This window comes from Adiantum capillus-veneris, chromosome 5 (genome assembly GCF_014529385.1).
Source record: "Adiantum capillus-veneris isolate H3 chromosome 5, ASM1452938v2, whole genome shotgun sequence".
Taxonomy (NCBI): Eukaryota; Viridiplantae; Streptophyta; class Polypodiopsida; order Polypodiales; family Pteridaceae; genus Adiantum; species Adiantum capillus-veneris.
In genome coordinates, this window is record NC_140935.1 from 113964750 (window position 1) to 113990078 (window position 25329).

General features: G+C 43.2%; 1 protein-coding gene across 1 annotated transcript; it reads left to right on the forward strand.

The window, feature by feature from the left end:
- The first annotated feature begins 8947 nt into the window (after window positions 1-8947).
- Window positions 8948-11156, forward strand: LOC147457943 (expansin-A1-like). Its single transcript, XM_086511731.1, has 3 exons — window positions 8948-9229; window positions 9403-9721; window positions 10454-11156. The coding sequence occupies exons 1-3, from the start codon at window positions 9046-9048 to the stop codon at window positions 10755-10757; spliced, it is 807 nt and encodes a 268-aa protein (XP_086367857.1). The 5' UTR covers window positions 8948-9045; the 3' UTR covers window positions 10758-11156.
- Window positions 11157-25329: the final 14173 nt, after the last annotated feature.

A 25329-nucleotide genomic window follows, 5' to 3' on the forward strand; every position in this document is an offset into this window, starting at 1 on the left:
ATCTAAGAGCTAGGACTAAGTGTTCCACATGGGTGAAACCTTTCTCTCCTGCTGTCATCATTCGACTAGAGAAGTAGATTGGCCTCATGAAAGATGTCGTCGTATCCTTTTGGACTAGCACAGCCCCCAATGAGTCATCACCAACACTTGAGGTGACATAGAATTTTTCATCCCACTTAGGTGGTGAGATAGTTGGCAGAGTGGCTTAGACCTCCTTTACCTTGTTGTAGTGATGTTCGCTTTCCTCGTCCCAAGTGAAAGTTGATCTTTGAGTGAGTTGTTGCAGTGGTAGAACAAGTTGTGATAGTAGATGTATGAATCCACTTAAGTACCTCACCTTCTGTAGAAAAGAGACCAGTTGACGTGCGGTCGTTGGTGAAGGTAGGGCTATGAGTGCGGACACCTTACTTGGGTCGGCGTTGATACCTTTTGCTGAAATTTCATGGCCTAGTAGAATGACTTTACTCTCCCCAATGTGGCATTTATCCACATTTAATTGCCCACCTAGGCTCTGCAACCTGGCCAAACCTTCAGTTACCTTTTCTAAATGTGAAATACGGGAGCTATATATACAAAAATCATCAATGAACACTCTTATGGATGTTCCAAAGAACGGTTGAAAAACATATGTGACATATCTTTGGAATGTGGCAGGTGCATTTGTGAGACCAAATGGCATAACCCTGTATGCAAAACAACCCCATGGCATGATAAAAGTGGTTTTTAGCTGATCTTCCAAGGCTATGCGTATTTGAAAGTATCCAGAATAACCATCACAGACGGTATAGCATTCAAAACCCGCTACTTCATTCAGAATTTCATCCAAGAAAGGGAGAGGAAAGTGGTCTATCTTTGTAGTTGCATTTAGTGGTTTGTAGTCAACACAGACCCTCCACTTACCATTCTTTTTAGGCATCACCACTACGGGTGACACCCATTCTGAGTTTTCTACAGGATAGATGAATCCCGCCTCCAGCAGTTTCCTTACCTCGGCCAAGAGTGCCTTTTCTTGTATGACCCCCAGTCGTCGTAGCTTTTGCACAACTGGTTTTACCCCTTCCTTCAGCTTAATATGATGTTCCACCACTGTAATGCCTGTGATTCTTTCATAGTTGTCAATGAACAGGTTAGGAAATCCCATCAACATTTGCAAAAAACTATCTTTCTCCTCAAGTGTTAATTCCGTAGACAACATACCCTTCAACCTATTTCCTCCTAGGCCAGGTGATTTGCTCTCCTCTTCATTGGGTTGCCCTTTTGGTGATGGATCACCAGTTGTGCTTACCCTTTGTGGATCCTTCATAATGATACCCATCACATCAATGGAACTGTCACTTTCATCGGTGTATGTGGTCTCCTCCTCAGAACTGGAAGATTCGCTAGTGGTTTCATCTGCCGATGTTTCCAGATTCATTTGCTTCTGCTTGCCAATCCTCATGTCGTAGTAGATTGTCTCCCCTTTCTTACCGGTCATGCGTAGAAGGCCAGTACCCCAGTCTTGTTTTGCCTTCATGGCCATCAACCATGGCCTTCCCAAAATTAGTGGATAGCCCTCCCCCTTAGTAGGCATTACAAAAACATCTACCTCTACCTCAGTGTTGAAAGCTTTTATTTTCACGGCACTTACCACACCCACACACTTTACTTTTGCCTTGTTTTCCATCTTTGCCTTGCATGGAGAAGGCCTGTCAACCTCGAGCCCTAATCGAAGCATCATAGCTTCGCTCATTACACAGATTTTTGCACCTCCATCAATGTAGGTGTCTCCAACCCTCTTTCCTTTTATGTTTACGTCGACAATTGGAAGGATGTCATCCATGTTGCATCCCGAAATTGCTCCGGCTACCTTTGTTTTGGAGCGTCTTGTACTTACCATTTTAGACCATTGTAGCCTTACTTTTGGTGCAAGATGTAGCAGCTGTGGCCATGTAATCTTCGGTACTTTCTCTGCCACATCCAATGTTAGATCATAGGGCTTAGAACTTTCCCCTAGCTGGAAGTCGGTGATGCCCAATTTCCGTCGTGGCCTGGATGGCTTCTTGCTAGTTTCTCCTCTCATGCTTCTCTCATCATCTGATTGTGTAGCTTTCTCCCTCCTAGCTCTTTTCACAGTCATGGCTTCAAGTGGTTCTAAAAAGGTTACCTTCTCCTTACTCTTGTCCCTCTCCTTTGCTCTGGGTGGATCCACTACTACGGCTTTTCCTTTCTCTTCTAGCCTTATGATGTTTACAGGGCGATCAGGTGGTGGGGCTGGTGGAAGAGGTGGGATGGATGCTTGTAGTGGTGTCTGGGGTGGACGTAGAATTTGTGTTGGTGGGGGTGGTGCTCGGGGTGGGGGTGTTCTTTCTCTAGGGGGTGACAATTGGTTTCTCCTACCTCCTCTATTATAGTTTTGTCGTGGTTTGGGACAGTAGTACATACCGTGACCATCTTCTCCGCAGTTGTAGCAATGATACTCCCTGTTTTGTCGTCGTGCTCTTCCAGGGTCTTGATCTCTTTCTTGACTCCTCCCTTGCTGTATTAAGTGGACAGACAAATTCTGTAGTTGGTCAATAATATGGGCCAACATATCTTGTTGGTCATCTCTTACCCCAAGAGCCGGTGGTGGTGGTATGGTGGTTGTTGTAGTTGCTGGTCGACGTGATGTTCCTGCTTCTGTTGACTCGGTTTCTTTGGCTTTCATTCGCAGCTTCTTGTCCTTAAGGCGAGCAATCTCAACGGCTAACTCGTACGTAGCCGGGAATCTACCTTTCACCTTCTCCTTGAGAAGCGGCCATAAGCCATGCATGAACTGATCTTTTTTTAGGAAATCGGGTGCGGCTTCCCCCCTTGCCAGTGACTCAACCCACCGTTCCCACAAATCCACAAATTTGGACTCATAGGTGGCATATTCTAAAAGACCCTCCTGCTTCAAGTCTCTCAACTTGTCCCACAACTTTTCTGAAGTGGTACCTCCCCCAAAGCGCCTCTTAAAAGCGGTTTTTAAGGGTTCCCAGTCATCCTTGGTTGCTTGTGGAAGTGCATTGTACCATGATCTAGCTTCTAGCTTCATGAGATGCTTAAAGATTCTAACCCGGGATTCATCCGTATCTTTGTTGCTCACTACACATGCTACTTCAAAGTCATCAAGGAAGTCTGTTACCAAATCCTCCCCCTTCTTTCCTTTAAATGTTGAAAATGCTACACTTGCCATGATTACTGAGAGAGAGCTAGAAAGACACACTGCTTAACTTGCAAAAGTTTTTTTTCTTCTTTACAAGGAGGCGTGTATACCCTCTTATACTAGGACATAGATTAAAACTTCAAACGGTACATTGCCTTGTACCAAAGGTAGGACAAATGGTTGATCTGATGCCAGAACCTCAAAAAATCGCTCGCCACCCAGCATGGTGTCAATGACGTGCTGGTAGTGAGCCTTCAAATCCAGTATTACCTTGATTGAGCGTACACGTGTTGGTATGTGTGATCTGTCTTGAGGTAGGTTGTACTGATTCATGTGAAGCTTAGAGGTGCTTAGTCACTGTCCAAGCTTGTGGGAGAGGGTGGTGTTCTTTCCTGAAACAAACTCAGTAGATCCCTAGTTTCTCTAGTGAGAGTGTGAGCCAATGATTCCGTTATCTGTGCTGCAGCATCAGGTGCGACTTGAAAACTGACTGTGATAATTACCTCGGTGACTTAAGTTACCCGATTCTCAAAGTAGAATAGTGTTGATTCTCTATTGTGTAGAGATCCTTCCATTTTGTTGTTGTGGGTTGGTTGTAGGTTGCGGACATGGTTCCGACCTTCTCCTTCTTCTTCTTGGCACTTGGCCTATGTATATCCACTGGGTTTGGCGTGTTGGTTGACTCTCCCACTGCAAATCGATTACCGTTACGCCTGGCACTCGAGCTTCAATGGAGATGCGGAGTTCGTCTAGTTGTGCTTGGAGATCTTCTTCTTCTGTCGTCCAATTAGCAAATCCTGCTAGCCATTCATCCATTCACAATAGTTTAGGGGTTTCAGTCTTGTAAATTGAAGGGTTTCATGAAAAGATCCTCAGTTGGGGGCACCAAATGACGGGAGCAAAGCGAACCCCGAACCCCCGACGGCCTCTAAAAAACCGGGGACCGAATGGCGCGCCTCGAGCCTGTCATGGTAAAGCAAACAGGGGGCACCACCTAGCTTCAGCGGCTAGGACGCAAACAACACACCACCATAACAAAGTTTTCATCCAAGAGAGATGGATTCTTGGGAGTAATGATGAAAAGGAAAGGGAATGAGATCAAGTGAGAGAGAGAGAGAGAGAGAGAGAGAGAGAGAGAGTGAGGGAGGGGGTGTAGTGGCTTAGTGCTTAGGCACCACAAAAGGATGGCGAATCCGCACACCCTTCACACATACACAAACTCACTCCAAACACACAACTAGGTGGCGATTCCGCACACCTCACATGGGCAAAACATTGCAAGAAAACATACTCACAAAACCTCAAGCTTTATTTAGAGAATAAGGCGATGAAATGGGGAGCATAGGGTAGGGGAATGAGAAGGGAGAGAGTGGTAGAGCACATGGATGATAGGTGGGAGTTGATGGCGAAGACTCGCACAAGGGTTATGGCCATCATCCTTCATTTAGTTGCCCTTCATCTTCCATAGCCAAAGGTGTAGAGGTCATGCTCAAGACAAGCATGGTGATTGCGGTCATGGTGATGGTGTGGGTGTGTGTGTGTGTGCACTAGGCACACACAGTGCATAGTGTACTCTTTGGTGATGGTGTGTATGTGTTTAGCGTGATGGTGACCCCTCTTTATATAGGAGAGGAGGGGGAAGAAATTCTAGAATTTAGAAATGAAGAAATCATTATCTACATAGGCCATGTGACTGTGGGCCCCACTTGTCTGGTTGTGTGTATATGTGCCAGAACAGCAGTCTCATGAGAGAGAGACTAAGAGAGAGAGATGGGTTGATGAAAAAAAGTGAGAGGTGACATGGAGAATAAAGTAATTACAAGAGGGGAGAGAGGGGAGTGTGTTCAGAGGTGAATCTGTGTGCAGATGTGTGTGAACACAAGAAAAATCAGGTAACCACCAGGTGGGGATGGGTCTGTGGGCACCTTTTTCAGTGAAACTGAGTGTGTGTGAGTGTGGGGGAGGTTATTTAGCTACAAGACAAGAGACATGGCACCCTTTAGAGAGAGAGGGGGGTATTTGGGTCATAGGATATGATAGGAGAGAGAAAGAGGGGGTGGGGTATACTATTTTGGAAGATAGGGTAAGTTGCATGTGAGTTAGGGTGCATTATTGGTGAGTTATAATGCATTATTGGTGAGAGGTGGGGTAGCTTGAGGGGAGAGAGAAAGGAGAAAGGACAAGGGGAAGAGAGAGGGGGTTGACCTTTTGAGTGGAGGAGAGGAAAAGGGACACACGGTGGGGCAACAGTGAAGAAAAAGGAGGCAAGGTGGGGATGGGCTAGCCCGCAGGCATGAGGTGGCCTATTTTACCTTTCTTATATATTTACATAATCATACTTTATTTTTTCTTACTTTTTTCAATGTCTTTTATCACTCCCTCCCTAAGAGGGGGTTTTCATGGGGTGGGGACGAGAGAAGAGGGGTATGGGAGCTTGGCTTGTGAAAAGCCCCCATCACCACTATGTCAAGAAGAGGCTCTCAACAAGAGAGATTAGCTTGGCTTATGTGCCAACACAAGACAACCTTGAAGATATTTTCACAAAGGCAGTGTCTCGTGAGAAGTTTGAAGCTTTGTGCAAAGCTTTTGGCTTACTCCCCTTTGTGGATCGATCATGTCTTCATTGCATGGCACTTCCCTTTACTCATGTGCCATCTCTCATTCACCACATCACTCCAAGGGGATTTGTTACCATATACATGTGGTAGTGATGTGTGTAAACACATCACTACCACATGTATACGATCCTACTTGTGTGTGAACACAATTAGGACCGCCGGGGCATTTTTTCCCTCACTAGGAGGTTTTTCCCCCTCTGCATTGTACATACGGCCATTCATTCTAGGGCTATCTATCTTTCCATTGCACACTAAGTAATGCACTCTCTCTTGTGTTCCTTAAGCTTCCTTCGTCTTCTCCAAGTTGTGTGTGTTTTCCTGCAACCCTAATTCAAACATCGATTCCAAGGATCGGAGTTTGGGTGTCACGGTAATTTCCATGAGTGGAGTTCTAGGCCAGATTTGACTAAGATGTTCACATTAGTAGAGATTGCCAGGGTTGCACCAGCATTCGGGAGTCTCATGTACAAGATATTGATCTCGAGATGCTAGATTGAATGCATTTGCAGTGGGATCAGTCAGTCGTGTAGTGATTGACGTTGTAGGGGCACTTTGCAGCATATGGTGAGATACCTGTAGGATGTGTGCCGCTTTGGTGAGGAGTATGGTGTCGATCGCTCTATAATTTCTCTACAATTAGAGCTGGATGCACACACATTCAGTGAGCTAGTGGGCATACAGTGATGACCTTGTGAAGGTTTTGTATGGTTTTCTTTTCTCTCTCACGGCCACATTGGTTTTTACGTGGGAGGTTGTTGGGGTAAAGCCCCATGTGGCCAATCAGGCCAAGCGCCCGCCCACTATACTTATTCATTATGTACATAATAGAATAAGGGGGCTCACATTTTGAGAGTGAGTTTTAGCCCCTGCAAACACAAGGTCTTCTCTTCTCCTCTCTTCTTCATTTTTGCACACACTCACAAGCGCTCCCGCTCGCGCACTTCAATGTTACCAAGGACTATTGTCGCACATGTTGGAGGATGTGCATTGTGCAAGTTTAGAGGGGGTGGATGCGGTGATGTGGTAGGTTTACAATGTGGATTTAAATTTTCACCTCACTCTATGATTTTGAATATGTGGGACCAAATGCTATAATGTACATAATGTCATATGTGTGAAAATGGTTTCCACATTTGTAGTTGTGTACATGCCTAACGAGGCCTTGCACGTGGCACTATGGCATGCTTTACCACATCAAAACATTCTTAATCTAGTTTAAAAATGTACATATTTCATATGCATTGGGATGACACACTCCTTTTGCCTAAAAAGTTCAATGCAGGCGATCTTGTTTTAAAAAAAGCAATTTTAAGCACAGCTATGAATGATGCATCTAAAGTGCTTGCAAAGTGGGAAAATGAGGTTTAGAATTTAATTTAAACCCATAGGGATTTTTCCACAATTTCAGAGATTTTCCCCACTTGTTTGGGCTTTTCACTGGTAAAAAGGGCATTTTTGGGCTAAAAATGGCCAAAGGAAGCCATAAAATGGTCAAAAATGACTCAAAAATCTCTTTAAATGTTGCATCACTCACGGAGCCATGACTACTAGGATGTGGGGAGATATTTTGAAGTACAATATCATCACTTTAAGCCTCTCTATGGTGAAAGGATACACAGGCTTCTTCCATGGTGTGCTAAGGCTGCCTTGCTGTGTCCTGCCTCGTGTTCGAGCGTGTGAGGGTTCCAATTAGGGTTTCCTCTCTTCAAAAATGTGTGTGAGTTTTTCTATGTAAGTCCTCAAGCTTTCATGAAATGGCCTTGACGAAGAATTAAAGGGCAAAGAAAGTGTTTTTGTTAGGGCAAACAAGCATTGCAATTGTGTAATTGGGGTTGAGGCTATACCAAATCCTCAAACACACAAGAGTTTTGAGTTGATCTTGGTTCCCTTTTACACTAAGACACACCCTATCCGCCCTCTTCCATGCTTTGCCCACAATTGCGGGCCTTGGCCTCCCCCTACATTGCGGCATCTTTGCCCCACCGTCCATCATAGATGGTGTATTCCTCCCCCAGCCACCAACTGCAAAAAAAAGCCCCCATTGCTAGCAACTAACATGAAGACCATAAATGGTAAAGCAGGTGATGCCCTACCTCCCCCTTCTCTTGTGGTTGGCAGATGTTGCCCCTGGGGAGGTAGGCATTGTAGGAGGAGGGGTGGAGTAGCTCCCCCATATAACCTTCTTCTTTCCCACCCACCATGGTTACACCAGTTTAACTCTAACATCGTAGAATGTGACACAATGTACAATATTTGAGAAGCTCACACAAAAGGGCATAACCTCACAATGCCCCAAGCAAAGGCCTCCTCCTTCCCCCCTTTGCATGAGGGGACTGTTATGTCACCCACACTTCTCGATTAGAGCATCCATCAGTTGTCCCCCTATTAAAGACCCCACTATACCTTGGACCTTCATGGCATTGTCATGCCACATGTGCATGCCACACTAGTAACTTTTCAAGCGGCCACGTTGAATTTTCACATGTTTTTTGCCTCGATGTATCTATTTTGTAAACCAAGGCCGCGGGAAACATTTGCCATGTGGAAGGCCACGAGGCCCTCTTGAGTCGCGCCCTAGTTCCATGGAGTGGATCCCTCCAAATGGCTTCTTTGATGTCCGACCCTTATAGTCTTTGGGGTGGCAAGGTGGGGTGGTTACAAATCCAAAAATGCTAATCTATGGATAAAAACTAATCCCGAAATCACTTTTAAGAAATACACACGAGATCAAACGACCGGACGGCCATTGCATGTGGATCAGAGAGCCCACGCCTACCGTTCTCTCTTTTTTTTCTCCCTTTTTTTTTTTGTTTAGGGCGGCAACTCTTAAGTTCCGGACTCCGGAGTCCGGAGGAAGCTCCATTGATTGAGCAAAAGATTGATAGGGACGCAATTTGACTTTTTCATTCAAGGATACCATCCACTTGGTTCGTGCAGAAGTGGAGAACTGTTGCCGGGCTCGACGCAGCAGGATGCTCTCAGCTCTGTGTGTCGTGAGGAGCACCATCGCCCATCAGGGGAGAGAGAGAGAGAGAGAGGGAGAGGATAGAGAGAGAGAGCCTTCCGCACGACCCAAGTATTAAAGAGCTGATCTTCATCGTTTTGACGTGAATTTTTTATGCATTTCGAGCAGAATGGTCGTATACGCCCCTTCAGGGTTGCACCCATATATAAGCAAGCAGGCCCTGCATGTCCTCTCATTCCAGCTTCTCTTGGGTTGGTTCCAATATTACGAAGCTGCTTGCTTCCTTGTGAGCTCTTCCAATGGCCTCCGCCCGCGTTTATTATGTTGTTCTCCTTGTTTTGTACATTGTGTTTTTGCTTAATATCCTGCAAGTCGACTCGTACATGAGCTATGCTCCACGGCGCAAAGCAGCTCAGGCCTTGTCTGGTTGGTCGGATGCACATGCCACATTCTACGGCGGCAGCGATGCCTCTGGCACCATGGGTAACCAATATCCCTACCATAATTGGCATACATGACATTTCAGCAATGCATGATCTTTACTGTTATAACAAATAAATGATCTTATGTACAAGAAGAACTACAGAACTTATCCTTTCATTGTGTTGCCGCACTGTCTCTTTCTCTTATAAGTGGATACAATAAATTGAATGCAGGAGGCGCATGTGGATACGGAGACCTTTATCAACAAGGGTATGGTACCGATACGGCAGCATTGAGCACCGCATTGTTCAACTATGGCCTGAGTTGTGGGGCATGCTTCGAGATTAAGTGCTCAAATCAACCCCAATGGTGTTTGCCAGGCAACCCCTCCATCTTTGTGACGGCCACCAACTTTTGTCCACCCAATTGGGCTCAAGACAGCAACGCTGGCGGCTGGTGCAACCCTCCTCGCAAACATTTCGACCTTACGCAGCCTGCTTTTGAGAAGATTGCTCGATATAGAGCAGGCATTGTTCCTATCACTTACAGGAGGTAATTAGATATGGGGCTTCATCATTTTTTATGTTTGGGGAGGACAAAAGAGGAAATTAGGGGAAAAGGGCTCATTCTAATAGTCAAAAGAATGCGTGAACCACAGGAGATCCACAAGAAGATTTAGAAATTTTCTCACTTAATTAGGAAAAGGGAGCCTTTTTCAATGTTTTTCATACAATGCATAACATCATGAGCTTCTGCTTGGGAGGCACTGCATATAACCTAGCTAGGTACGATTGGGAGCAGGGGACCCCCGGCCCCCCCACCGGGCCGGCGGTCCCCTGTACCCAATCGTACCTAGCTAGGTATGTTGTGCCTCCCTCACAAAAGCTCATGATGTTGAGGTAAGTCACAAGAATTATTGTGAGAATCTGTCCAAAACTTCTATTGAGAAGACTCACCGGTAGAGATATACCCGCATTTTCTTCAAAGATGCACAATAAAACCAAATGCAGGACACTAAACAAGTTCAAATGGGCTTTACTCATTAACAACCTATATAAGATAGCACTCACACAATAATGGAATCATAAGGATTGCTAGTTTCAGAATCTTGAGCTGTAAGAAATATCACTACCCTCTTGATCGTTATTTCTCAGCTGCAGATAACGATAGGCTTAAGATTTCATTATCATGTACCCGTGCAAGAAAATCGTGTCCTCTTGGAACCATGTTTCTATAGGGGAATTATGTAATTAGATGGTTGAATTGGTGTGGATGGTTATGCAGGGTACCTTGTGTGAAGCAAGGAGGGATCAAGTTTACCTTGAATGGGAACCCACACTTCAACTTGGCGATGGTCCATAATGTGGGCGGCCAGGGGGATGTATCCGCGGTGTTCATCAAGGGCTCCTACACTGGTTGGCTGCCGATGCAACGCAATTGGGGACAAAACTGGGAGTGTGGGGTTGTCCTCACGGGCCAAGCCCTCTCTTTCCGAGTCGTAACCAGTGATGGCAAGAGCCTCATCTCATATGATGTTGCACCTCCTAATTGGCAATTTGGCAATACCTACATGGGCAACCAATTCTAGCTCTTCAATTTTTCCTTTTTTTTAACCTCTATTTAGATCGAATGCGCTCAGCCATTGTGAAACATGGCATGAAGTGCTCTATTGATTAGGGTCCTCTACAAATCTGAGGCTATTTAGTATATATTGTAGCTAACCCAATAGGGTGTTAGTTTCTTTGCAGCATTGGTGGCCAAGCCCCTTCCAATGAATAATCTCCTTGCAAAAATCAACCAAGGGAAGTGTACATGGAATGACAAGGCTGATTATATTATTACTGATTTCATTTTTATCTATCCTTGACAAATGGAGATTTTATATTATTACTGACTATATTGTTACTATCCTTGACTTATATTTTTCTTCATTACAAAGAATGAAAGGGAAAATTCAGTTTGTAAACCCTTTTCTTGATATAATGAATGCTAGAACCTTTTATTAAGATTCAAGTTTCTCATAGAGTTGCACTATTTAATTTAAAGTTTGCAAATTGGGTGGAAATTGGAACCAAGCACAAAGTGAAGTAAAATGTTGCAACTTTTTGTTGTCAGCAAAGGAAAGCAAGCCCAACGATTTGCAAAAAATTAGAACTTCTCACGAAGCAATGCCTTTGTAAATAGATTCAAGTGCAAGGTTTTCCTATGTTAGGTCATAAACCAAGCTGATCTCTCATGTTGAGAGTCTCTCCATGACATAGCAATAATGCACCTCAATGTGCTTTGTGCAAATTGGGTTTCTCACAACTGCCAATGCACTCTGAATGTTTAGTGTAGATGATGTTGGTTGTGTCGTGTCCAATACCCAAATCAACCATAAGTTGTCTGAGCCATACACACTCAACCATAGCTGTGAAGACTTCCCTGTACTCAGATTTCACTATGACATTTGGAGCACATTACCGCTCAGATAGACGCACAAAAACAAAGGAAGAGTTCAAGTCAAAAAATCTCGGAGGCGGTAATGTTAGAGTCAATGCTCGCGGTAATGGTCCTTCAACAATGAGCGCGGTAATCGGCCCGGCTATATTTCCGCGCTTATTTCCGCGGGCCTTACCGTAAGAATTACCGCAACCATTACGGCGCACGCGAGTATTTTTAAAAAAAAAGCAAATGACCATTTGGATGGTCCTTGGTAGGACCCATCCAAAAGGTCATTTGCCTTTTTTTTCCTATACATTTAATAAATAAAAAAACAACAATTTCATTGCACAAAAACTTTGGGCCAAAATCAAATGTTTAATTATATTGGAGAAACTGTTCATTACAAAATTGACCAAATAGGCAATGCATGGCGGCTATACAACTATGGCCAAAAGAAGACTTTGGGCCAAAATCAAGTGTTTAATTATATTGATATTACAAAATTGCCCAAATAGGCGATACATGGGGGCTATACAACTGTGGCCAAAAGAAGACGGGCCCAAAAACACTTGGAGGATTGAGCTACTCGGATCCTAGGACCTCTCGAGGGACTACCTGACTCTGGAAAAGAAAAAAACCACAAAACATTTAATTAATACAAATGGATACATAATTCTACATGCACTCATTTTAAAAAAAAAGTTCACACTTACAGGCTGTAGTGTACGACATGCATTTTCAAATTCTTCGCGATTAATTTTGTTGTTTTCATACAGCCAGCACCATGTCTGATATTCGGAGTGGCTCTCTCTGTATCTCTGGATCTCTCGCCTTGGGCGGGTCATAGTAATATTTTGTTGTATATCAATTAAAAAATATCACAAACCTAACCTTATTACCACAAATTAAATCAATTCAAATGAAAATACGCGCACTCACAAATTTATCTTTCCGTGTTGCTTTTCCGTCCGAGCCGTAATGCGTGGGCGTTTGCTGTGCCCTCGCCTCCACCTGTCGAGTGTGCTCCCTAGCACCTGCCGCTCTCTCGTCCTCCAGCTGGCCCTGGGCTTTCTCCCACTCCTCGTCGTGAACATTTCCAGGGCGATAGTTGTGACCCTCAGATTCAAATGTTCGCTTTGCCTCCCTCCGCACACTGGACTTCTTATTTTTCAAGAAATTCTTTACGTACTCCTCAAGCCACTGCCTGGAGAACTCTTCCACTTCCGGATTAGGGAACCGCATGAGCAATGTCGTGTGAATGTACGTCAAGTCGGCAGGGTCCTGATCTTTGAAAGATTTAAATCAATCTTGGTATGTCGAGTGGATCAACTGGTTAAGGTGCCCTCGAAATGTCCTCCCCAAAGAGGAACCTAGATCCACCTTCCCCCCTCTATGTATATAATAGTAGTAGCCACGAGCGTCCGGGGCGGGCGCATCGCGGTCCTCATCCTCATGTGGAGCTCCAAGGGGTGAGTGAGGAGGTCGGGGTGTAAGAGGAGGTGAATCTGTAGCACTGCCCCCTCCACCACCAAAGCAGCACGAGCCACTACCTCGACGAGAGCGTGAGACACCACTACGGGAAGAGCGCTATCCACCCGAAGAGCGCTGGCCCGAGCCCGAACCGTTGGGTGGTGTAGGCGATGGATAACTCGATGGTGCGGGCGTGGATCGCTGCGAATGCAAGGTGGAGGGAGCTGCGGGTGACGGGAAAGTCGAGGGTAAGGTGAAGGGAGCCCACTGGGAGGCACACTCTACACGATCGGAGTGTCGGCGCCCGGTGTCGTAAGCGGTGAGAGCCCATAGACAGCCAACCGTGCTGGTGTGTACCGCCCTAGAAGACTCTGTTGCGAGGATAGCCACTCTGCTTGGGCGCGGTATGCCCTCTTGAGGTCGGGGTCGTGTACTACATCTCGGAACCATCAAAAGCCGAAGGTGGATTGTGACTGGTGGGAGGAAGACTGCGAGTAGTAAGCATCACAAGAATCCTCGTAAGAGAGGCCCTCGGCGAGAAAGTCCTCTATGGATCGATAGCCGGGCGTGGAAGAGGATGCCATATCTTACAATTTCATAAAAAAAAGGGACCCTAATTAACATTGGATTCTAGTCAAAGTGAGATTCTTTATTGCATAGGATTCCTCCTTGCATAGAATTCCTCCCTGCATAGGATCCTTTTATCTCCTATTTAAGAAATGGTTTGTGTGCTTTTTTTTTTTTGCATCCATTTAGAGTGTGTGTGTGTGTGTGTGTGTGTGTGCTTCTAATTAATCTATTGTGTGTGTGCGTTAGTGTGTGGCAAAGAAATTAATCTAGTGTGTGTGTGTTGGACCTTAATCTATCGTTGGGCTTCTCGGTGACCATTGGGGTCTCAATCAATATCATTGCACACCCACATGGAGGTATGTTTTGGTATGCTTGTAAAGCATGCACACTAATGCTTGCATTAGTGTGTGCTTGAGAAAGCATTAGTGTGAAAACACACTAATGCATGTCCAAGCACACACTAATGCAAGCGTTAGTGTGTGCTTGTAACGCATGCACACACTGATGCTTGCATTAGTGTGTGCTTATGCACAAATTAGTGTGTGAAAACACACCAATGCATGCACACACACACACACTAATGCAAGCATTAGTGTGTGCTTATAGCACATGCACACACTAATGCTCGCATTAGTGTGTGTGTGTGTGTGTGCATGCATTAGTGTGTTTTCACACACTAATTAGTGCACAAGCACACACTAATGCTTGCATTAGTGTGTGCAATTTTTTCACACACCAATGCTCACACTAGTGTGTGCTTGTGCATGCATTAGTGTGTAGACACACTAATTTGTGCACAAGCACACACTAATGCAAGCATTAGTGTGTGCTAGAGAGGTATGCATACACTAACGCTTGCATTAGTGTGTGCTTGGGCACAAATTAGTGTGTGGGAACACACTAATGCTTGCATTAGTGTGTGATTGTGCACAAATTAGTGTGATTGCAAGCATTAGTGTGTGTGTGTGTGTATAATGCATGCATTGTGCACAAAAAAGTGTGTGAAAACACACTAATTTGTGCACAATCACACATGCATGCACACACTAATGCAAGCATTAGTGTGTTTCTACACACTAATTTGTGCCCAAGCACACTAATGCTTGCATTAGTGTGTGAAAATACACTAACTTGTGCACAATCACACACTAATGCAAGCATTAGTATGTGTGTGTATAATGCATGCACACACTAATGCATTAGTGTGTGTGTGTATAATGCATGCACACACTAATGCAAGCATTATTGTGTGCTTGTAACGCATGCACACACTAATGCGTGATTGTGCACAAAATAGTGTGTGAAAACACATTAATTTGTGCACAATCACACACTAATGTAAACATTAGTGTGTGTATAATGCTTGCACACACTAATGCTTGCATTAGGGTGTGCTTGTGCATGCATTAGTGTGTTTACTCACTAGTGCATGCACAAGCACACCCTAATGCAAAGATTAGTGTGTGCTTGTAACGCATGCACGCACTAATGTGGCCATTAGTGTGTGATTGTGCACAAAATAGTGTGTGAAAACACATTAATTTGTGCACAATCACACAGTAATGCAAGCATTAGTGTGTGTGTGTATAATGCTTGCACACACTAATGCTTGCATTAGTGTGTGCTTGTGCATGCATTAGTGTGTAAACACACTAATGCATGCACAAGCACACCCTAATGCAAGTATTAGTGTGTTTTTTTACGCATGCACGCACTAATGCGAGCATTAGTGTGTGTATAATGCAAGCACACACTAATGCAAGCATTAGTGTGTAATTGTGCACAAAATAGTGTGTGTGTGTGTGTGTGTGTGTGTACAATGTGTGTGTGCAATGTGTATGCATTGTGTGTGTGTGTGCATGTGTGAAAACACATTAATAGTGTGTGTGTGTGTGCGTGTGTGTGCAATGTGTATGCATTGTGTGTGTGTGTGTGTGTGTGTGTGTGCATGTGTGAAAACACATTAATTTGTGCACAATCACACACTAATGCAAGCATTAGTGTGTGTGTGTGTGTGTGTGTGTGTGCATGTGTGAAAACACATTAATTTGTGCACAATCACACACTAATGCAAGCATTAGTGTGTGTGTGTGTGTGTGTGTGCATGTGTGAAAACACATTAATTTGTGCACAATCACACACTAATGCAAGCATTAGTGTGTGCTTGTAACTCATGCACACATTAATGCAGGCATTAGTGTGTGATTGTGCACAAAATAGTGTGTGAAAACACATTAATTTGTGCACAATCACACACTAATGCAAGTATTAGTGTGTGTGTATAATGCTTGCACACACTAATGCTTGCATTAGGGTGTGCTTGTGCATGCATTAGTGTGTAAAACACACTATTTTGTGCACAATCACACACTAATGCAAGCATTAGTGTGTGATTGTGCACAAAATAGTATGTGTGCGTGTGTGTGTGTGTACAATGTGGGTGTATGCATTGTGTGTGTGTGTGTGTGTGTGTGTGTGTGTGTGTGTGTGTGTGTGTGTGTGTGTAATGTGTATGTGTGCATGTGTGTGTGTGTGTGTGTGTGTGTGTGTGTGTATGTGTTTGTGTGTGTGTAGAAGAACGAGAAGAAAGAGAGAGAGTTCGAGCACTTACAGTAGTGACCTCGATCGCTTGGATATGGTGGGGATGGAGATGAATAGAGTAATAGAGCTTGGAGATGGAGAGGGAGAAGGAGAGAGAGATTGGAGATGGAGAGGGAAACAGGTCCGCGCAAAGAAGGAGCTCATTTTTGAATTTTTGGCATTCAATTTCTAAAAAAGTTTGCTGGCAATTTTATCGCGCGTATTACCGCGCCTGCTCTCGCTCGTATTACCGCGTCTATTACCGCGAAAATCTCTGATGAGACATTAAGGTTACGTGACTGCATGACCTCTTGTACCCACCTCTTTACCTTACAGTCCCCTCTATCTTTAATGTGTGTCAGTCATGTCAGTACCAACATTCTTGATTCTTCTTTTTCTTATTTAGTGTGTGGTCATGTGTGCAGGTCTACTGGGATGACGTGGGTCCGCCGGTTGGCGCGGAACGAACTCGATGGTTGAGCGAGCGACTACCACGTCTATGTACGCGATGTAAGCGTGCGATTGCACGGCTTCGGCGTATATGCTTGGCTCACGTGGATGATTATGGACTATGGGACGATCCGAGAAAAAGCGCTCGAATGGAAACTAGCGATCCGAGGGTTTTGGCATCCATTGATGTCGCTCCCCATTGGAGTGTGATCGAGGGCGGAGGCGGGAGGAGGACGGAAGAGCGATTGCGTCAGGAAGCAGTCATGGGAGGGGGGTCACACCCGCCATCCGATGTGGGTGGGTCCACACGAGCGCATGCGCATCCTACATCCACCACATATGGGGATCTCCTCACCACCCCGCCCCACATGGAGGTGGAGGAAGATCATTTGCACAATATGGATGAGGATCTTCTTGCACGTGAGGCGGAGAATGAGTGTGAGCCTGAGTGTGCATGTGAAGAAGCCGCCCAAAAAATCAAAGATTCATTGCTAGAGGCAGCACACACCGCTTTACGAGGGATGCTCCTACTCCATATTACGAGCATCTCTTGAGATCTTGAATATTCAACAGCACACACCGCTCTTTACGAGGGATGCTCCTACTCCATATTACGAGCGTCTCTTGAGATCTTGAATATTCAAGAAATGTTTGGAAGGAGCAATGCAGGGGTCGATGCACTATTGAGGTACGTTTAAGTGTAATAAGTGCTAGTTGTGAGTGAAGTTTTCGTGGTTATATGCAATAAAGAGTGTTCTTTAATTATGTGATACGCTATTAGGCAAGATGATGCCTAAAGGCAATCATCTTCCAGAAAATAGAAGGAAGGCACGACAGGTTGTGACAGGGCTTGGGATGGACTATGATCACATACATGCATGTGTCAATGATTGCGTGCTATTACGCAATGAACATGCAGGGCTTGATGCTTGCCCCGAGTGTGGAGAATCAAGGTACAAAGAGGGAATGCAAGGAACCACAATACCTCGCAAGGTTCTTCGTCATTTCCCCCTCATTCCCTGCATCAAGCATATGTTCAGCACCAAAGGAACAAGCGAGCTTCTTACATGGCATATGACAAATCGCTCCACCGATGGGGTTATGAGAGTGCCTGACTCGCCGGCATGGCAACACATTGAGCAGACATGGCCGGAGTTTAGAGAAGAGCCTCGTCACTTGAGGCTTGTTCTGGCTAGTGATGGGGTAAACCCATTTGGGCATCGGTCTACCTCATGGAGTACTTGGCCAGTGGTAGTTGTGAACTACAACATTCCACCATGGGAGTCAACCAAGAAGGGGAACATTTTGCTCTCTCTTCTAGTCCCAGGAAAACACAAGGTGAAGAACATGGATGTATATTTAGCACCTTTGATTGAAGAGCTTCAAGAGCTATGGAACGGCATAGATGTTTTTGATGTATCAAGACCACTTCATGATCAGCGCACAATGATCAAGTGCATTCTCATGTGGACAATGCATGATTACCCCAGGCTTGGAGAGATTTCTGGTAAGCTTATACTTTGTGACGCTCTTTAATGTCTTTGCATTGGTCACTTATATGCGGTTATGTATTTTGTTTTTGTAGGACTATCAACATCTGGACATAGTGCATGCCCAACTTGTGGACCCTCACTCGTGACAGAGAGACCCGCTCTACTTGGTAAGGTGATCTACCCCAATAACCATGGCTTCTTGCCGCCCACACATCGATCTTATGCTCACCGTGCAATGGGATGGAGCCACTCCATTGGACCATGGCCGATTGGGCAAGACATTGGAACGAGCATCACAACACATTGCCTCCTCCCAATGATCCACCTAAGGGTATGTTTAGGTACTTTATTTTCTTATCACTACCCTATTGGGCTTCATTGAAAATCCAACACCTATTGGATCCAATGCATGTGTTCAAAAATGTTGGGCAAGCTATATGGGGTCACATAGTAGGCAAGAAAAATTCATTGGGGGCTAGAGAGGACATGAGGGCCATAAGGAGGCTCCCTCCTTCGGCCACACCTCGCATGGGGCCTCGGGGAAAGATGGTTCTTCCAAAGGCACCTTGGATTCTATCAAGGGTGGATCAAGAGCGGATGAAACAAGTCATCGTACTCCAACAAGTTATATGCGTTCGCTCAAGGGTGCCTTCACTAAAACTAAGAAAGGAGGATCCACACAACTGTATGGGCTCAAATCCCATGATTAGCACAAGATTCTTCAGGAGTAACGTGTGTGTGTGTGTGTGTGTATATGTGAGTGTGTGTGTATGTGGTTTAGGGTTCTGGATACTAATAAGTCTTTTTGTTTGTGCAATAGTTTGTGCTTACAATTAGCATTAGTGGATTTGCGGACACGAAGGTAAAGGCTGCAATATTCAAGGTGGGAGAAGTTGTCAGGTATAGCACATTTGATCCTCCCTCCTAAACTTTACTTTGAAGACTACCTTTACTATGAAGATTATGAAGGGTTTTTTGGTTACGGGTTTGTGAGTTCCAAAGAAATCGAAGTTTCAACCATTCCAACAGCTCGACTTCTAGCGATTGAAGCAACTTGTGCTATTGAGGATGCATTCCCACGTTCTATCCTTGTTAGCCAAGTTCACCTATTGCTCCATCTTGTTGAGGAGATAGCCATTTGTGGTGTGGTTCACTCCAGGTGGATGTTCTTTCTTGAGAGGTTCCTAAAGACCTTGAAAGAATTTGTAAGGCTACGATCACAACTAGAGGTATTCATCGATCTTAAGCTTTAAACCTTATTAGGATTGGATTGTATTCACAACGTTTTTTATTGGTTACTTTAATCACTAATGGTTTCATGTGTCCAGGCAAGCATGGCAAAGGGTTGGATTGTACAAGAGGTTTTTGTGTATGTCTCTCAATATCTTTTCACAATAGACCCATCATTGCCTCGTTTAAATACGGAGGAAGAGGATCCAAAAAAACACGCAAACATTCCAAGTGGGAAAGGTTCTCTCTTGATTTTGGATAGGGAATTTCAAGCCATAGACAACAACCATTGTCTACTCAATGCTCCCATCATGGGCAAATGGGTGGATATGTATGTGAAGGTGCGTACAACGAGATAAAGGGAGAGGGAAGCATGGAAGAGGTCGCATGGCGGTAGGAGAGCACCTCCCTTTCCTAAAGAGCTTTCCAAATACCCTGATCTAATTCCAGTTGGGTGGATACACAATGCCATGACCAAGGCCAAGGCACAAGGAGAACAAATAAGCCCTAAAGAATGGGAGTACGCGCGAGGATGTCTACCAAGGGTAATATAATCAATGTGCTTAGTGTGTGTGTGCGAGTGTGTGTGTGTGTGTGTGTGTGTGTGTGTGTGTGTGTGTGTGTGTGTGTGTGTGTGTGGGTGTCATCTCTCTCTCTCTCTCTCTCTCTCTCTCTCTCTCTCTCTCTCTCTCTCTCTCTCTCTCTCTCTCTCTCTCTCTCTCTCTCTCTCTCATCTATCTTGATTGGTTTTTGCAGGCCTTCACATTCAACTCTATGTGGTCCGAAGGATGTCATTTTTGAACCCACAAGATAGATGAGCGTCAAACCACTCACGATAGTGGAGTTATGGGCAACTTTGACACGACAACACAAGAGGTGAGGGAATGTGGAACAATAGAGAGGATAATCAAAGTGGATTTCAGAACATTTCACAAATCTCTCTTTGACTGCCGATGGTTTGCGGGTGAGGTTAAGAGACATGAGAATGGGCTCTATATGGTAGACTCTGGGCAATTTCATCGCGGGAAGACCGACAACTTGGTGCAACCTAGTAGTTGTGAGTAGGTAAAGTCCATGTGCAACTCACTAAAACATTATAGGATACATATAAAACTACATTTTATGTTGTTGTTTGCTCTATGACCTACAAATGTTTTATGTGCCTTGTATGTATCGAAGACGACTTTGGTATGTTATTCCAGTCACACCACGGAGCAGATCTATCTTTGCAGATACGAACATAGAGACTTTGGCAGATCCCACCATACCATCTCAAGAAGACGCCAATGACGATGATGCAGTTGAGCTCAAGGAGAACCAACCATTCCCAATAACCAACCATAGTGAGGAGGAGGACGAGGATGGAGAGGATGATGATGATTCAATAGGAGAGGCTGTAGAGGATGATTCAATAGATTTTATTTGTTGATTTAGCTACCATGGGGTTGGACATGGATGTAAGCACTTGTAGAAATCTCTTGGAGGATGAAAATTAATAAATATCTTTTGGATTTTGTCTTCTTTCTCTACTTATGCTGTACAAAAGGGCTATTTGTTTATGAACGCAAGACAATACAATTTTGATCATCGTTTGCTTTCCATTTTCATATGAATGCATAGTTGATATAAGATTTTGAGGTGGAAACAAAATATTTTTTGATATAGAATCTCATGGAGTACAAATGAGTAGAGTAGAAGAATCATACCAATAGATGAGACAAGCAAAGGGAAGAGAGGTACTAAAAATCCCAATGAGAATGGGATTTCTTACACTCCATGCCAAAAGGGGGTGACAATACAATTTTGATCATCGTTCGCTTGCCATTTCCATATGAATGCATAGTTGACATAAGATTTTGAGGTGGAAACAAAATATTTTTTTGATATAGAATCTCATGGAGTACAAATGAGTAGAGTAGGAGAATCATACCAATAGATGAGGCAAGCAAAGAGAAGAGAGGTACTAAAAATCCCAATGAGAATGGGATTTCTTACACTCCATGCAAAAAGGGGGTACCAATTTCTGAAAAGTAACAAAATAGAATAGGATTTATAGAAAGGGAAAAGTGGGAGAGAAATGGGCCGCGTGGATTCTTTTTCTATTGCGGTAATATGAGCGGCTATATATGCGGTAATATGTGCGGTAATAATCGCGGAAAAATCAAAAAACGCGCCGACGGGGCTGCAACATACAATGTCTCTCCTCTTAAGCGGTAATGCTGTGCGGTAACAGCAGCATTCTCCCATAGTGTTCACAATTGGAAGTGGCCACAATACGTTATTTTTTTCTCAACCACGATATGCATGAATTGTTGAGCATGAAACAAAACCCCTTGTGGACACTCATGTGTCGTAACAACTAACTCAATCTGAGTCTGAAAAAGCATAAAAATCTAGCAACGATGATCTCCTCTTGGGATAAAACAACCCAAGATGTAAAGCGCCACTCTAGTAGCAAAAGATCCTTTTAATAGTGTGTCAATGCTTAGACCTTGGGCTATGCATAAATCTATTGATATGTGAGACTGCAAACTGAATATTTGATAGTGTATTGCATACATAAATAAGGCATCCAACAACTGATAAAGAGTGCATTCGCAAGATCTCCGACATCATAAAACCTCAAATTCAAACCTCTTTCCATTGGAGTGGCGATAGATTTTCAATCCTCAAGTCCAACCTTAGATAGCAATGCCTTTGTGTATCTTGCTTAACACAAAGCAATACCTCCATCTGCTTAAATTTTATGCCCAAGTAATGATACAAAAGCCCGAAGTCTTTCATGTTAAAAGGGGCATTCAATTCAGCCTTGATTTCAGTAATGTCTGTCTCATTCGAACCATTAATCAGCAGATCATACACATAAAAAACGACAATGAGAAATACATCACCCTCACGAATGACAAAACTACAAGGCTACGTTAAATATACTTACTCAAATATATCATCATTCAAGAAAGTAGTAACAATGTCGGATTGATGCACATACACTTTCTTTTCTTGTCCTTTCTTAACAAAAATGCGAGGCTATGTTAAATATATTTCCTCAAATATATCATCATTCAAGAAAGCAGTAACAATGTCGGATTGATGCACATATACCTTCTCAAATATATCACTATTCAAGAAAGCACTAACAACGTCAGATTGATGCACATTCCATCCAAAATGAGTTGTCAATGTACATAAAAAATGAACAATAGTCATACGACAAGTGGGAGCAAAAGTCTCTTCATAGTCAATTCCTTGTTGTTGTGCAAAACCTTTTTCAACAAGTCCTTGGGGGGAGTCAATTTATGTAAAACCTATATACCGTATACGTTCAAGGTCAATTTATAAAAGCCCTTAGCTATGCATTTTTCACCAATAAAAAGAACCCATCTAATTTTTTACGATATTTTTGTGGCACCAAAGCATATTCTAAACAATCAAAAATGTGCATATGATCAATAGATGGATTTTTATCATTCCATGCTCCATAAGGAGTCATAAACTGCAAGGCTTTGGTAAGATAAATATTAAGAACATAAGTAGCACACATAACAGTCTCAAGCCAAAACGAATGTGGTATAGCTTGACTCTTGACCATACATTGTGCCATATTCTCCCATGTTTGTAAGTGAGCTGGTGTTTTTTTCAGCAACACCATTTTGTTGACGTGTATACGGCACTTAACATTGGTGTTTTATCCCACAATCATCCAGAAATGCATTAAAAACAGAGGGTGTCATAGTATATTTAAAGATATTTTTAGCCATAACCAAAAATTTCTTGAAACACATGAACACTTTGGATACACCCATGCATGAGCAGATACACTCATGCATGCCTGAAGCAATCATCAATGACAGTCATGAAGTATAGGTAATTACCCAGGGATGGAGTTTTCATAGACCCACAAAAATTACTATGAACAAGTTGTAATCTACATGTAGCCCTTACTGAACCATTCTTTGGAAAATTTGAATGCTTCTTCTTTCCCAAAATAGATCCTTCACAAACATGCTTATAAGGTGCTTCAAGAGATAGCAAAGAAGGAACCATATCATATTGTTGCAATGGCAACAAATTGGCAACTTATTTCAAATGCCCAAAACGTGCATACAAAAGTTTGACATTTGAAATAGCCTTTGAATCCATAACTTCACTTGTTAAATTCTACCCATACTTGTTATACAAAGCGAGCTTTTACAGCCCAAGTAAAAAATTTCAGATGCAAAAATTTTCATCTCACCAAAACTCATTGCACATGTGTCATCCATACATTTGACAACAAGACCAATTCTTGCAAGTGGAGATACAAAAAAAAAGGTTCTTCTTTATCCTTGGTACATAAAGCACATTAATAAGTGTAAAATAATTATTATTTGTAGCAATTAGCACAATCTTTCCAACCCCCTTGACTAGATAAGAGACATTGTTGGCACGTGACCATATTTCCGTGTGGAAAAGCCTCCAAAGAGATAAACAAACCACGATGCAAGGTAATGTGCTTTTTGTAGCACCACTATCAAAGTACCAAACATGTGATTGTAGCAACTGACATACATGCATTATCGATAGAAGGTTCATAAGTACACTCTACACTAAATACTCCATGTGCATCTACATCAACATCCCAGTCTTCATTTACAAAAGATTCTACAACAGATGCACTGGTAGTAGATACAACCTCTTTCTTCTTGGCTTCTTTTGCCTTCAACTTACACTACTGGGACGCTTTGTCACTAGGATGTTTTTTTGCATTGCATAAGTGACAAAAACAATGTCGATATAGGACCATCGCATAGTATAGCAACACAATTTGGTCTCACTTATGCGGAGCCCATCATTGCTTATGCGACGCAAATAATAACCCTTTTTTGGCGTTGTTTAAGGGATGTATCGTTAAATACGTCTCTTAAGTGATGCTTTTTTGTTTTTTTTTAAGCACATATTTGGTGGGCTCTTGGGAGCTCGATCATATATGTGCTTAATTACCAAGGCTCTCTCTCTCTCTCTTATACACACACACACACACACACACACACACAAGGATTTCTCTTCTCTCTCTCTCTCTCTCTCTCTCTCTCTCTCTCTCTCTCTCTCTCTCTCTCTCTCTCTCTCTCTCTCTCTCTCTCCAACAAGATTTGAAGCGGAAAGTACACACTCAAGAGTGTTCTTTACACACTACAACAAAAAGACAATCAGTGAATTTATGAAAACACAAGATCAAAAGTATGAATGATCACGATTATATGGACTTTTCTTCCTTGATACTATGCAATTACACAAAAAAGATTACAATAAACTGAAAACAAATGAAAAAACCTGACAGTTAAAACAAAAACGATTGAAAGAAAATGAATGTTAATGAGAAAACTTAACTATACTATAATGCAAGTAGACTAGAACTGACTGAAGCAGATTGAATATATAGATCATGAATGTATGTGTATATACAATGTCAATACCCAAACATGATCATCTATATAAATACTGCTATGTCTATATATTAGTGTCGGACTCATCCGAATGATCCTCATGCCCCGCAACATGTGAAAACGCTGCAGTGCATGTTCACTCCTTCTCTTACCCTCTTTCTCCTCCTCTCTCGCAACAAGATCGAGACCTATCTCGATGTATGCCTCTTGCATTCATAAAAGTTAAATTAAATTAATTGACAAATAAAAATTAATTTGAAAATCATTTTAACTTAAACAGATAATTCAAAGTTACAAATTTACTCACAAAATGGTGTGCTAGTTTAGGGATGCACTACAAGGCTCTGTATCCTTGGTATATTGCCATCTCAATCTATGCTAGAGTCGGAGGTCGACCCTTTCCTTGTGCAACTAGCCTTCCATCCTTCTTATGCTCTTTGACAAAGAGACCATTAAAGTTAAACCTGACATGAAAACCCTGCTTAACCATTTGCTCAATATAAACCAGGTTCTTTGTTGG